Source organism: Drosophila obscura, unplaced genomic scaffold (genome assembly GCF_018151105.1).
Source record: "Drosophila obscura isolate BZ-5 IFL unplaced genomic scaffold, ASM1815110v1 contig_4, whole genome shotgun sequence".
NCBI lineage: Eukaryota > Metazoa > Arthropoda > Insecta > Diptera > Drosophilidae > Drosophila > Drosophila obscura.
In genome coordinates, this window is record NW_024542828.1 from 3964095 (window position 1) to 3980033 (window position 15939).

Genomic DNA, 15939 nt, shown 5'->3' on the forward strand with positions numbered 1-15939 from the left:
CAGGATCCCCCCTTTGCTGTGAAATTTCTTGGCAGAGAGATGATTTCTTGTTGAACATATTTCCAGAAGCCAACAGGTGCCAATGGGCTGTGATCAATCATGGAGCGAATCGATTTTTAATTAAGAACTCTTGTTAGCATTTGGCGACGCTGCCTCTTGCCTCCTTGCCACACAGAGCACAGCGCTGCAGCGCCCCCAAAATGTTGATTGGCAACAAAGGCCTGTTGAATTCTTTAGCGCGAAATCCATCCCCTCGAAACACACAGACAGGACAGGCACACACACACAAAAGGAGTTTTTGGAGCCCAGCAGCGTTTGGGGCCATGATGTTTAAATTTGTCCTAATTAGTTGACAATGAGCGATGAATGAATCAGCGGATTATCATCGAATATAAATCTACTACTTGGGCTTGTGTGTAGGCGGTTCAAGAGAGTCTTGTCTTATTGAGAGGAGGTTATCAATCAAAGGAGTCTGCTCTTTTCCTTACTCATTCAGGAATAAAGTTCACCGTGAAATTATGGTTTATTTTTTCCATGCAAAGTAGAAGGAGTACTGCCAGGGGAATTAGCTCGAATTGTACTTCTTTTTTGGTAACCTTTTTTCAATTAAATATCTTCATATTCGGTTCCCAAATTTAACTAAAATAAAACTAAGATTTTTCGCTCAATTTTTCATTATATATCTTTCGTTTTATATATCATTTATTTGTATCCATAAAATATACGTACGAACTTACATACATCTAGACGACGCACAACAAATGCCACACTACATTTAATTAATAATTAATAATCATAATCATAATTATACACATATGCAATCCTATATACTAAATATATAGACTTAATGACTATGACAAATCTTTCTAGGCTTTATACAAAAAACTCTCTCTTATACCTGATTCTTGGGGGAGGAGGGAGGCCTTAAGTACATATACAACATTTTGTTTGGGGGGTAGGGTAGGTAGGTAGAAGGGAGGTTAAGTGAGAGGGTTCGATTACCTAATGGTCGATGCTTAACTTTAGTCTAACTAACTATTTTTTGTTCACTGTATATTCCGATTTGTCCTTGGCCTTGTCCAGAGTTCACAAGGTTTTCGTTTTTAGAAAAGAAAATAAAACAAAACACACAAAAAGATCTTACAAAGGAAGTGGGGGAGGGTTGGTGGGGATGGGATTTTGGTTTTGGAAATTTACATATTGCTACAGTGCTCTCTCATAGATCATGGTCCTAGTCCTGTTGCCTACAGTGCCGTCAGATCGTAGTCCTGTTTGATGTGTAACTGCAGATTGGTCATGAGATCGGATTGTTGCTGCTGCTGTTGCTGCTGCTGCTGCTGCTGCTGAAGATGGTTCCCATGCAGACTCGCATGTCCCATTTGATTGTTATTTGTATTGTTATTGTTGAGGTTACTATTGTTATTATTATTGTTATTGCTGTTGGTATTATTATTATTATTGCTGTGATGCTGCTGCTGCTGCTGAGATCCAACATAGCCATTCCCTGGTTCTGGTGCTGCTGGTATGTAGGGGGGATTACCCAGCGAGGAGCTCACATCGCCAATGCTCTCCAAACTATCTGAACGGATGCACTGGAATAAATAGAGAGAAGGATAGAAATGGTATAAGTTTAAGCTTAGAGAGTTATTGGGAAATAAAATTATTTTTGCGTTTATGCGGGAGTTTTCGAGCTTTAATTTCTTTTTATTTCTATCAGAAATATATGGCTCATGGTGGTATACATTTTTCTAGTCCACTTTCCATAAAATTAAATGAGCTATATAGAGAAAAGCTAAGCTCTCTTATTTTGTGTCTTAAAAGCAGGCGAACGAGAAATAGTTCCAGCCTCCCATCAATTAATGATGTTCCGCATAAACCATAAGCCAAAGGAGTCCACACAGAGCCGCACTTAAAGTGCCTTTCCTGTTGACTTTCAACACAATCCACTCACCTCATTCATCACTGGAGTCTGCTGCTGCTGCTGCTGTTGGTTCTGCTGCGACTGTGGCAAGTTCTGTGGCTGCTGCTGCTGCGCCTGCTGCTGTTGCGCCTGCTTCTTGGCACTGGTCCTCTTGGAGGGCTTTTTGGCTACCGGTGTTGGATTGCCATTGGCGTCGACCGTCTTCTTGCGCACATTCTTGGTGTTTGGCAGCTTGTTGTCCTTCTTCCACTTCATGCGACGATTCTGGAACCAGATCTTGATCTGACGCTCCGACAGCACCAGCGTATGGGCGATCTCGATGCGTCGCCGTCGCGTCAGGTAGCGATTGTAGTGGAACTCCTTCTCCAGTTCCAGGATCTGGTGGCGTGTGTAGGCGGTGCGTTGGCGTTTCGGTTCCATTCCCGGCTGATACGAGCCGTTCGCTAAAAAACGAAGAATATTTTCATAATTAATGATTTCTGAAGAGCAAGACAATATAGAGGATTGGCAAGGGGAAGGGGAGGGGGAGTGGCATTCACAATTAATACACTTCAAATTTGAGTTTCTCAATAAATCTCTTAGATAACTTGACAACCCTTAAGAAAGCCTCCGCCAGAAAAGTTTTGCTTTCACCTTGGCAGCGGCGAGAACTTGGAACTGTAACTCCTTTTGGAGGATTTGACTTTTGGAAGGGGTTTTGGTAGGGCTGAGGCTGGGGGTGGGGGTTGGTGTGTGCCAGCGGGGACATGAAAGATCTCCTTGTGGCAGGATAATTAATCAAAATCAAATAGCGCGCACTGCTGGGCTGCTTGTCCTTGTCTGTCCATCGAAGGTTGCCGCATTTCGCGGCCACATTTAGTTTTTCCAGGGTTGCAGCCCTTTAGCCCTTTCCGCTTTTCCTCCTTTTCCCTTTTCCTTTTCCGTTTTCTTATTATTTTTTAATTTTTATCGCCGCCGAATAAATGCCTCGCACCTGCCACCAAAAGACCCAAAATGATGGACAGACATTTGGTGTCCATTGGATCAAAATTTATGTGTACGCTCCATCAATTTCAATTTGCTGCCATCTCCAATGCTGATGTTTCCATCAGAGTTCTGCTTTTCTCTTCTCTTCTCTTCCCTGTTCTGTTCTGTTGTGTTGTGTTTTGTGCAACTGTTTCATATCCGTTGTTCATCCCATCCGCTTCTCCATTCGGTTTTTGTACATTTATAAAAATTTCATTGCGTCTGTGACAGACAGCTTTCGATTTGATAGAAATATTTCAATCCCAGGCGAGGCCCAAAACATAGATTAATGATTTATTCTGTGTGTGTGTGTGTGTCCAGCGCTCTTCGGTGTCCAGCCATCCGTTGACAGCCCTACAGGGAGATAGGTGTGGTCTTGGAATGGGATTGGGGGTTGGGGCTTGGGTTTGGGTGGTCCAATGAAGGGAATGCTTGAACATGGGTCACTCGATTGGAAAAGGAAACACAACAGATGCGCCTAAGATCTGCTGACAAGTTTTTTTATTCGCTTGTGGGTTTTGAAAGTTTTATTTTCCTTAGCAGCACAGAATTGAGAAAATGAAGATTATATTGTAAACTTCAAGGGTGGACAGCCAGTCAGCCCTCTTAGATGGTCATCTGTCATTGGGGTGGAGTTTTTTTTAAGTTGTTTAAGGAATTTGTGGATGCTTTTGCTTGGTCAAACTTTTTGATTCAGAAAAGGTCCCCGTTTAAGGGAGATTTCTCTATAAAAATTTATATTTAATATATGTAGTTCTTTATATGTTCCCTTAAGAATAAAGGCCTCAAGGAGTCTATGTGAATTAATTTAAGCTAAAAAGTTTCTACTGAAAAGATCTCTTCCCCAAAATGAGCATGTGGGAGTTCCTATAATGAATTTTTATATATTTTTTGTATTTTGTGCAAGTAAACACTTTTTTTGGCTCCTAGAATCTTAAAATAGTTTGTTTTTACAGAAAACCCAATAGAAGTCTTGCTGGAATATTCTTACAAAACTTATAATTTCCAGAAATCATACAAATTCGAAGAAAGCTTCCTTTTGCCTTCCATTTCCATTCCATAATTGCATTTAATACCAAATACTTGAAATTACATACATATACATATCATGAAACCCAAAAAAAACACAACTAAACAAATTTCATTTTCGCGGCATGGAATGAAGAAAATTAAACCAAAAAACCAGTAGGAAAAGAAGGAAAGAAAAGGAAGGAAAAAAAACCAAATCGAAGGGCAAAAACAACGGCAATATCATTCACAAAGGTAAACACCTACAGAGAGAGCCAGACAGGGAAAGGAAAAACACCTTTGGAGAGAGATAGGGACAGAGGGATAGAAAGAGAGGTACGACAAAACCCAATGTCAGCTGCCGCTGCTGCTGCTGCGTCAGAGGCCTGGGCCTGGGCCTATGACGCTGTCTGTGGCGTTGGCGTTGGTGGCGGCGGCGGCGGCGGCATGCTGCGTTAATTCGTTTTTAATAAGTGCGTATCATTTCATTTCAACATTTCAACGAAAATGCCAGCCTCAAAGAAGAGGAAGAACTCAACGCAGGAGGAGGAGCGGAAGAGAGAGAGAGAGCGAGACAGAAGAGCAGAGAGCAAAAAGGCAATGTCATGGTCGTGTCCCAAAAGAGGGACCGAAAATGAGTGCCAATTGCATTTAAAACTGCCATAAGAATGGCAGCCAATTTATGAAAATGCCAAATCATACAAGGCCAAGGAAATCAAGATTGCACAAGAGTTGCCCCTGCACGCCGTGCACCACCAGCGCTTGTGTTGCATGTGGCATTAAGAGGGGAAGAGAGAAGGCAGCGCTAAAGAGCTGCCAAATCTCAGAGAGAAAGAGAGCGCTGCAATATCTAGGAAATTGGCGCTCTCTGGGGATATTAGTGGAGTTTGTGTGTGTGCCCCCCACCCTCATTGATCCCTCCTGAGTATTTCTACAATATATTCCCGATGCTAACCCCCTGACTCATTCTGAAAACTGTTGTTGGCTGTCGGCATGTTTGTCCCATCCAAAATAAATTTCATATGATTTATCATGCATTTGTGACTCTACAAATTCATTCACAGAAAGAGAGGGAAAAGTCTCACTGGGAGAGAGAGAGAGAGAAAGAGAAGAGTGGGAAGAGAGGGTTCCCCCATGCACACACAACAACTATGTCAGACATTATTTCATAATCTCTTTTGTCTGGCGGCCTCATTTGGTGAGCCCTAATCCTCATCCCAAACCCAATTCCAATCCCAATCCCAATTTCGAGGTGCGGTGCTGCCACCAGACAACTTCCGGGCTTCTCCTTTCGATTCAATTCTCCCCAGCACTTCATTCATTTTGCATTCGTTTGAATGATTAATTATTCAGATAAAACTTAAAGCCAGAGAGCATGTAAATATTTTGTGGTTAAAAAAGAAATTTGACTCGTGCCAGCGACAAAAATAAAAACAAAAAAAAAAGTCAAAAAAAAGATGGAAAGAAATCAAGCAAAAATATTTAACATCTGTCATAATTCATTTGGACGAACATTCATCACAAATCATTTATAGAAAAACCTGTTACCAGTCTGGTAATAATATTAGAGAAGATCGTTTCACGTTGCAGTTTCAAACAAATTGCTAGAAATTAATTTTAGGATCTGCACTAATGAATGCCTCGCATTGCGCATACGCCGTGTTATCCGTTCCAACTGTGGGGTTCGTTCCAAGTTTAAAACTTCGTTTATTTTTTTCCCCCTTAAAGTATCTGTGCTGTGTGAGCTCATGGCAAAGAAAAAATATATAAAAAAAGGCAAGTCAACATTTCAACAACAGCGGGAGCTGCATCAGCAGCTTGTCAAGTGACTTGCAATTTGTGGCAGAGCCAGGCGAAATAATAAAAATAAACATGAGCTCATGCTACTTACACATGTATGTGCCCCCGGCCCCCAGAGAACACCCAAACCCTCATGTACCCATACATCATATATACCTACATATATCTTCCATATATGTGTATATATATTTTTGTGGCTCCAAAGTGTAGTACCCGCAGCAGCACTTGAACTGGTTGCCGCCGCCACCACACGCTGTGGGAGAATTGTTCTACGTACGCCATGAATTTTGTTCATTTAAACGCAAAAATACTTTTGGGGCTTAGATTTTTCAACTGGCTAAGAGCTAAGTGCACATTTAAATTATAAAATATGTTAATTTATGCGAATTCAAGGAGTTTACGAGTAAATGTGGTGCAAATTTAGGTTAAAACAATATGATAGAAACTACAAAGACAGTTGAAAAAGCAAAGTAGAATCGAAAGAATACGAATAATAGAAATAGATTAGAATGTAGGTCCAAAAAGGTTATTAAATTTGCATGAGAAATAGGTAAAAGATCTACAGACATTTGTTATAAAATGTAAGTTAAAGACTTAAAGAAATACTGAAAAATAGATTTTTAGTGCAACAACAATATTTCCACCTTTAAAGCCATATAAATTAAAAAGCAAATGAAATTAATGCCTAAAAACATTTTTGAACAATTTTAGAGACTTTCCTAACTTTGGTTCTGAGTTCCCTAGTTTCAAAAATTCCAACAAAAAACCCCTTTCAAAAAGCGTTTTTTGTCCTGCCCCAAAACTAGTGTTTATTTCACTTTCGCCTTCTCATAGCCCAAAAAGAAACACAACAATAAATGACCATCGAAAATGCTATTCAACTAAAAGCCAAATCTTTAGCACTTGTTCCAAGTCTCGGAAACGTTTTGTTTGTGGCAAATAGAATGGAATGGAGCCACAAAATACATGAAGAAAGACGGTAAGAAGCTCACGACTTTTAAGTCTCTGGACAAACAATGGAGCCCGGGCATGGAGCGACCTTGAAGATTCGTTTGCTTTCAACAAAAGAACACAAAGACACGAAAGAAACCTCTCCAAAAATTGTCTCTAGCTCTAGTCTATGCGAAATATAGAAGTCTGGGCTAGCATGTACAATGGTCGAAGGCAGAAAGCAATAAATGTACGCTAATTAATGCCAATTTCAATAATTTGCAAACAAGTTGGCAGCTTCGCAGAGCTTCAGAGAAGAGAACTTTTATTGGTGTAAATTGCCAAATCAAGATAGAGACGAGACGGGTATAAATATGTTAAAAGAAAGAGAGAGAGACAGAGAGGTTCCGTCCATTCACTTGCTAGAGGGGGTATCGGAATCGCTAATTATGCTTTGTGCAAGAGAACTCAGCGGAGATTCGGTCTCTGGGTCTGATGCCCAAGTCTGAGTCTGAGTTGCCCGTATCGGTGTCTGTGCCTCAGCTGTTCGTTCGTGCCTCATCTGTCATAAAAGGCGAACTTCTTAATTTTTACTGCGTCATTTTCATCATTGTCATGCCCTGGGCCTGGGCCTGGGTCTGGGTCTGCCTGGGCAGCCGCCGCTGCCGGTAAACATTTTGCAAAAGGCGCAATATTCCAGTCGAGTTTTTACAGCATCGCATCTGTGTGTGCGCCTTGCATGTATCTGTATCTGTATCTTTAGCTTGCACTTTTTTTTTGCGGCTTTTCCGCAAGTCATCGGGTAACTGTGACTCTCAGCCTCAGTCTCAGTCTCAGATCGGTCTCCTCTCCTGGCCCCCCTCATGGTGTGGAAACTTAATCGTGGACTTGCCATTGAAATTCAGTTACAAGGCTGTTCACGTTTCACTGTTTATTGAATGCCCCGCCGCCAGCAGCAGCAGCAGCAGCATCATCAGAGTATCAGAGTAGTATATCTCTCTCTCTCCCTCTCTCTCTCTGTGTATTGTATATCGTATAAACATGAAACTTGTACAAGTTTTAGCCACCTCATCTTTTGGGCCTCTCTGTCGTGCATGAAATCAATATTTTTGTTATCTAACATTATGAGAGGTTTCCCCACACCTGGGAGATTAGCAAGTTATACTTTGCAAGGAGAATCGGTTGAAATACGGAAAATGTATGGAGCTTAAAGCTGTGGCTACTCTCAACTAAAATTAAAGGACTCTGCAGCGAAGATAGTAATATTTTCTAACCAATTTTAATTTAGGTGCAACGAATAGAGTAGTTCCAACTTGCAATATAACAACATTTATATTAATTCTTCTTGTAATAGATAATTTCTCAGTCTCTTTTGCTAGCTTTAAGCTTTAAATTAATTTTTTTCCTTTTCTAAGAGTATTTAATTATAGTTTTCCCCACTTTCAGATAACATATACAGCTTATCAATCTTCTCCTACTCCTTCTCCTCTTTTTTCTAATTTTTAACACTTTTCATCGAAGTTATTTTCAGTGATGTTTTTAGTAATATTCTATTAGCAATTTTGTATAAGAAAAACATATTTTCTGCACCTAAATCAACTTTTCCCATGCAAAAATGTCATTTACAGCACTATTTTTTTATGCATTTCAACACTTATTACTCAAGAATCACTCTCTATGAGAGTTAAAGTAACTTTTACCAGTTCAACCTTCCACTTAAGAACCATTCATTACCTCAAATCAGCATTTATCCCATAATATAATCAATCCCCACAGTCCCCTTTCAGACACTCCACACTTTTTGATACCTTTTCAACACTTGCCCGCTGAAACTATTAAATAATCCACAAAATCGCTCTCTAAATGCCATTTCACACCTCTCTTTCAAACAAAACTTTGAACAAGTTTTGTGTGTTTGTTGGGCCGTAGGGCAAAAAATAAAGGAAAGAAAAAACTATAATAATAAATTGAGCAAAAGACCACACGCCACAGCCCCATAGTTTTTTTTGGGTCTCTACTAGTCGGCGCAGAGGCAAGTGTTAAGCGAGTGTAAGTCATTTGTAAAGGGAACAACATGACACCGCTGGGGTACGTACGGCAGTGGAAGGTGGAAAGAGGGGACACAGGTTTCGGGGCACATAACGAGACGAGAGACTCCGCCAAGAGAGACTCCGAGAGAGATGATGCACTGGCGATAATCAAGTTTCGTCTTGTTCTCGTAGTCGTGCGCTCATGATAAATGTCACAACATTAACATCAAATGACACGGACCATCCGTCACTCAGTCGGAGTCAAAGTCGAAGTCGGAGATGGAGACGGAGTCGGAGACGGCTATGCTACGCGTACCTTGTGACTGTGTCAAACATGCCCCTGAGCGATCGTTTGTGCGTTCGTCTGTACGTCCGTCCGTCTGTCTGATGGACTACTTTGATTTTTGATTTTTCTGATGCTTAGAGTCAATTCCCCAAGCGCCTCTCTGGAGTGGTGTGGCCCGATGAGGCGCGTCGGAGTGGCGTAAAACGAAACATTATAATTACCCATTTGGGTCAAGGTTATGGCCAAATTGGAGTACTCCATGGGTCTGGGTCGGTGTCTCTCTCTGTGCTAATTAAAAAGCAATCTATCAGGGTCCGTGTGTGGCGACTCCTCATGGGCCGCCGCGTAAATGCAGTCGACACCTACTTGATGCCCCTAAGGCATCCCCATTCCAACTCCCATTCCATTCCATGCCCTGCCCTGCCCTGCCAATACCCCATTCAGTAATATTAAAACAATAAGCGACGACAATCATCAGTTGGTAACCCACTCGACACTCGGCCACACTCGTCTGAATGAATTCCTACGTTTTAGGCTGCGACAATTATAGGTAATTATCTGTTCCACATCGCACTGGACTGTGGCTCATTCAGTGTTGCCTTCTGGTGAATGGTTTTGGACACTGAAATGGAAACCTGTTCTCGTATCTGCATTCAGTTTTCTGTGTAGAGCATTATGGGGTATGTGGTAGATGAGAGCTGGTTGTAACTCAAAGATTGTGTGAGTGAATGAGTCAATGAGAGGTTGGACATGGAGAAATTAAAGAGTCATGGAAGATTTTTAAAATACCATTTAGAATATGTAAATGATCTGGTTACAAGGTTGGAAAACACCTGAATTTTTTTTTAATTATAATAAATGGAACGAGCTGTATTTTAGTTAAGTGTAAATTAGCATTTACACCAACTAAAAAATGTTCCTCAAGCATTGTTTCATTTGCAGATATATTTCTAAGGAATTAATAAATCTTCCTAATCGAAAAGTCAGAGGAGAATCCTGTACATATATATAGGATACTTTTCCATCAATTTTTAAAACTTTTTTAAGGTCGAAAACCTTAACATTTACGCTCAATAACTAGGGTTCTGCTTTCTCATTAAGCTCAATATAAATTCCCATATTCCCTTGATCAGTCCAATGATATATCAATTGGCACTGTGACGTCGAAGCATCCAAAGCAACTTCAAGTGTTGAAAGAAACTCTAGAAAGGAGGACATCCAGTTGAACTGCAGTTTACAGAGGAAACTCACACAAAACAAAAAGATATATAGTAGGAGTATATATATAGGAGCAGTATGTACAGGAACATGTCACTTTGGGTTGGTACACGGGTCTTAGACCCTCGACATGAGGCGTGGCATTCTTGATTTTGATTAATGAGCTTTTGGGAGTCGCAGTTTTCTTTCTTTGGTCTCTCTCTCTCTGTGTTTTTCGCCAAAGAGTGAACATTACAGAGGGGCCTGTCAGTGGATCAAGTGGGTGTTGGCAGCTAAGTAATTTAATTAGCATATCCCGAAAAATGGGGGCACAATGTCTGGGGATTTTGAGGGCAAGGAAAAGAGTGGGAAGGGAAACATTCGACTTACCCACACCCGCCACATGGATCTTCTTCATCCAGGGATAGATGATCCGTTCGCCGTCGGTTGTCTCCGCCATCAGATCGTCTTCGCTGTCGGAGTCCCCCAGATCGTCGTCATTGTCATTGGAAAGAAGTTCATCAGGTGATCGATCCAACATGAGACGATCCTCTTCCGACATATCATCCTGAACAAATCAGGAGATAATTTGCATTAATTTATTTTTATAGGGTTTATTTTCGGTTTAATTACCACTTCGGAACCCATATCATCACAGCGCAATCTCATGCCCAGCTCTTGCAATTGTTGTCCGGCAGGTACAGCTTCTTCGATGCGTTTCTCTAGTTTTAAACCTGCATTGAGAGCAGATTATTATAAGCGGGTTACAAGGAGATGACTTTTAAAGTTGTAAATTAAAATATTCTTAGGTCTAGACTTGAAGAAAAATATATGGGGACATGTAGAGCAGACGATCCTCTATATAGAGCAAATATTGGTGCTGTTTAAGAGTCTAAGGAAGTCTAAGGAACGGCACTCTGGAATCAATTTTAGGAGGCAGTCAGGGGTTTTACCTGCATTTCACTCAGAATACTTCCCCAATTCCACATCTAACCCACCTTAGAACCCGCCGCCAGTCGTTCCCCGATTTCAAACTCACCTAATTCCTGGAGACCCAGTGCCGTATTTGTGGGAGGCTCTGTGGAGGAGCATTGCAGCGGCAGATCCATCATCTGGGAGTGCGGCGAGTGTCCCTGAGAGTGAGTGCTGCCCACACTGCCATTCGCAGTGCCATAGCCCCCGCCGTAACCCCCGTAGTATCCATTTGAGTTGGCGATGGCAGCTCCTCCGGGGCCGCTCCCACTGTTGGGGACATTCACCGACGGCCCGTAGCCGGCATTCGAAAGCGGCGCTGGATCGGAGTGTACGGCTCCGGCTGAGATGAACTCGGGTGCATGATGGACGTAGTATCCGAGGCTCTGGTGTGGATGCGCGTGCGGGTGCGTATGCGAATGCGGATGGTGGCTGGCGGGCGGTGTGGCGGCGGCATAGTTGGTGGTGTAGCCACCGGCGGATGGCTGATGGACGCCGGACAACGCGCCATTGCTGTGGTGGTGCGAGTGCGGGTGGGTGTGCGAGTGCGTGTGGGGATTGTGGTGATGGGCCATATAGTCGCTGACCATATCCGCCGGATGCATGGCATGCGGGTGACCAGACATGCCCGCTGCACCGCCTGTCACCCCGCCAACCGAACCACCGACACCAAGTGAACCACCGCCTACGCCACCGCCAACGCCGACGGCACTGCTCATGTGCCCCGTGGAGGCGGTCATCGAATAGTGTCCGTTATAGTGATGATAGTCGTCGGCCACGGGTGGAAATTTCGGATCCAGACCATTGCCCATGGACATGGGACTCTGGACGTGATGGGGGGCATGCGGATAACCCATGAGGAATGAGCTCATGCTGACGGATCAGCCTGGGAGCGCACCACCTGGTCTTCTTTCGTTTTTGGAGCACCACTTGGTCTTCTACCGAAGCACCACTGTATATTCTATTATTTCCGATTTCTGTTGGAGGTTTTCTTGCTTTTCTGATCAAAACTTTTCAGTTTCCGACACTTTCACTCGGCTCGCACATATTCTTTCTCTTTTTTTTTTGGAGTATTTCTCACACACTTTTTTCTACAATGCTTTCTTATGATATTTGCATTCTTATGGGTTATTTTTTTAAAGGGGAGCTTTTTGGAACACAACGCGAAGCTTTTCGCGTCACCGGCGTATGGTTAAAACGGGGAAAATTAGAGAGATTTCAACGGAAAAACTGACTCTGGCTCGCGCGTGCGATGCGTTCCATTCGAGCCTCGCTTTTGTTATGTTCGAGCACGCGAGCTCTACGCGCAAGCGAACCTGTTTTCCGTCTCCGTTTTACATTCTTCTCTCCCTCACTCGCGCTCTCTCTCTCACTCTCTCTCTCTCTTTCTCTCTCTGTCTCTCTGTCTGTTTAACGCCATTCCATTGCCAGACGAAACCCGATTTACTGGTTTAAGAGGCACCAAAGGCCGGCCCACTGTGCGGACGGACGGACACTGTGGGCCTTTTGTGGAAGCCATGGCTGTGTTTCCTCTTCGTTTCACGCCATTTTCCACCACCAATTCGCATTCTCTCTCTCCTTCTCTCTTGTTGTTAAGGTAGAGAGAGGGATGTATAGGTCAGAGCGAGATGGCATGACTGTTGGTCACACCCATTCAATGGGACGACAGTGACGGAGAGGAATATTGGGCCTGGTAAGACTAGTAGAAAGGGTATAAGATTTAAATGGCAGCTAATATGTTTTGTGAAATATTATTTACCAGATATGTTGGAACCATAATAAATATTCGTACATAACTGATATTGAAAAACTGATAAACTTAAAATTATTTGTATTTATTATATATTATCACATATGTATGTATAAAGATATGAATGTATGAGAATTTATTTATTTTATTTCTTTTCTTTTATTTCTGCAATTTTAAGATTAATACTCTATTTTTTCTATTATCATAGTCATACCCATTTCACTTTCTTTTATTATTTATAGGCAAAACCATTGTTGTTAAGCCATTCACATTTTCTTGCCCTCCACTGTCACCCACCACTGTTCCTATTTATACAGCATCGACTGTACAGCCACCACATAGACACATTTTTTGGTTGTTTTGCCTGTGTGCGTGCGTGTGTTGGTGATTTGACAGTCATGGCGCATGCTCAAAAAGTGGTATGCCAAGCACCGCCCATTTTCACTAGGCTTTCATCGATCCCCGCACTGTCTCTGTGTGTGGCTCTGGACCAGACCATTTATTTTCCACTTTTAGAACGTACTTTTCTTATGTACAGATGCAGCAACAGCAGCGGCAGACTCTTGGCCAGCAATATCGATCAGAAAAGAGAGAAAAAAAAGAGGCACCTACTATATTGAATGTTGATTTCTCTGACGGAATCGCGGCTACCGACTGGAGAGGAGTCTGAGCGGCTGAGGCTCTGACTTGCAATAATTTCAATTGAACATCGAACGAATATCACTTTGGCATTATGTTCTCTTATGTGATTATTGTTGTGGTTTGTCTGGGTGCTGCTTCAGGTGGGGTAGGAGAGGGTAGGGGTTTGTTATCATTACTACCGTGATTCCATTGTTGAGATGAGCATGACGTGCAGATATTCAAATGAAGCGAACAAAACATGGAAAATCGATAGAATGATTGTTGTATAATGCACAAAACACTCACACACACACACACACACAAGTACACCGCAGAAGGTCGTACATTAAACGCTTTAATATGGTTTTTTGTAAATATTTAGACTTGCTCTCCGACTTTCCACAGATCCATTAAATCATTCGCCCCTTTAACTTTTTCAAAGAAAAACACTTTGACTCGCACTTTTGGCCATGTGTGACCGCGTCTGTGTTGCTGCCTAATTGCCGAATAATTGAACCACCATCCGATACGATACGATACGAAACACCTCCATCCATTCCAATCTACTTACTCTCTCTCCCAATTGGGACCACGTGCTCGTGCTATGTACCACCTCCGCCATCAGTGTCCATCATGTCCATGTGTGTGTTTTGTGCCAGGCTACTGTGGACTATGGTCGCTAATTAATCGACTTCCAACTGATTCGATTTTGATGGTCACCATCAAAACGTCATTAGGTGCCGTTAAGTGTATAAAACTTAAATTTAGTTTGTGGTTCGTGCCATGTGAATATATGAATGAACTTTTGTGGGTTTTAGGTCTTCATTTTGTAGTAAAATGTGTTCAAATTAATTAACTAGTGAAAGCAACCTAACAGGGGAGACTTTTGTTAACTAATTGTATTGTGTGTCTTTCATTATGAATTTAATTTGCTTCCTGGGATTTTACTGGCAATGCATGCTGCTTTGATTTACATAAATTCATTCACAGTTTCGATATATTTATTTTTTCTTCTGTAATGGAATAAAGGATACATCAATTCAGATAATGTTGAATGCTTACAAAATGGGATATACTGGACATATATTGGACATCCCTCTATCAGAGCCCCTTCCTCATATAAAAATCTATAATTAAGAATTTTTGTACCAATCTAAGACTAAGGGGGTTCGGAATTACTACCAAAAAGTATACAAAACAAAGCAAAAATATTTTAAAATTGCATCAAAAGCATCTATAGCTTTTGTTTATTCCCTGTTTCACGTTTTTGAGACTCCTACTGATGGAACTTTTGAGCCCGAGCGCATTAGTGGCTGCTACATTGAATTTACTCAACTCTGACAGAACTGCTTAAGGTGAAAGGAAGCGCAATGTGGGAGCCAAAGGAACAACACTGGGACCCAAAAGAGGAGAGGTAGCTCGCTGAGAGCTTTGCGTCAGTAGCAAGAAGGGAAAAGGATGGCAAACGTAGTAAGAGGATTGTATGGGATGGCTTGAAGGAGGGTTTTGTGTGTGTCTTGCAGAGCATTTGAGTCCAAAATCCCAATTCAGATCCAGCAATCAGTTGCGACTGTCAGGCGGCGGCAAAAGGAAGTTCACTTGCTGCACGAGGCAACACAGAAAATGTGATTAATGATGCCACCACCATCGCAAACATCCACATCCACATCCACAACCATATACATATACAGACAAACATATATACATATATTCTATGTATATACATGTATGTATAACCCCCATGTATGGTTTGTTTCTTTGTTTTCTGTTCTGTTGGGTTCTTTAAGCCAGCCATCAAAAGTTTTTGATATAAACTTAAGAAATCCAAAGTGTGTGCGATCCCATAATCCGAGTTATTTATAAGCAAAAATGGGTGGCAACCAAAGTTACTGATTAACCCACTAATATGTGTAATTAAGTGTGTTTTAATAATAGTGGGGAATAGCAAGAAAAATTTGCATTTTATAGATTTTTTGAGAGGTTTCTTAGACATCAAATATTTTATTTCTCAGCTAAGAACAAATCTGAGCTGAAATTCTGCAGCTTCTATCTTCCCATTGCCCCGAAAATTCCATTAAAACCAATTTCCATAATAAATATAAGCCCAATTCCTCCACACAGCCCACATTTACAACTCCCCTCCCCAGGACAGCCTTCAGTTAGAGACTGGCATTCCAATCAATCTGGTATGGAAATTGTGTTAACGACATGTTGACAAGTCGATGGAGTCGAGCAGGCCTAAACCTCAGATGAACTCTGCCGAAGGGGGGAATGGGAATCACATCACAGGATGTTGATTAGCTGTAGAGCCCGACCTCCAGCGAAATATTGGAGGAGCCTTCGCCTGCTCTTGTGCTTCCAGCGAAAACAACAGGACAATGAAGGCCCTCCAAGGAATCGCTTGCCAAATGATTGATTG

At 41.9% G+C, this 15939-nt stretch overlaps 1 protein-coding gene across 1 annotated transcript; it reads right to left on the reverse strand.

Annotated features, from left to right (window-relative positions):
• Window positions 1–718: 718 nt before the first annotated feature.
• On the reverse strand, window positions 719–14462 carry LOC111073858 (homeotic protein deformed). The gene is made up of 6 exons (XM_022366401.2): window positions 14092–14462; window positions 11217–12848; window positions 10811–10911; window positions 10568–10745; window positions 1952–2364; window positions 719–1592 (listed from the first exon to the last, which is right to left on the reverse strand). Exons 2-6 carry the CDS (start codon window positions 12019–12021, stop codon window positions 1245–1247), a joined length of 1845 nt encoding a protein of 614 aa, XP_022222093.2. The 5' UTR covers window positions 12022–12848; window positions 14092–14462; the 3' UTR covers window positions 719–1244.
• Between the last annotated feature and the right edge of the window lie 1477 nt (window positions 14463–15939).

Bases quoted from the DNA above. Each gene is read 5' to 3' on its own strand.
- LOC111073858 (XM_022366401.2), bottom strand. From the start codon at position 12,021: ATGAGCTCATTCCTCATGGGTTATCCGCATGCCCCCCATCACGTCCAG. The intron at 10,746-10,810 runs GTAATTAAACCG...TGATTTGTTCAG, and splicing joins ATGATATGGGTTCCGAAGTG to GATGATATGTCGGAAGAGGA. The intron at 2,365-10,567 runs GTAAGTCGAATG...TTCGTTTTTTAG, and splicing joins GATCCATGTGGCGGGTGTGG to CGAACGGCTCGTATCAGCCG.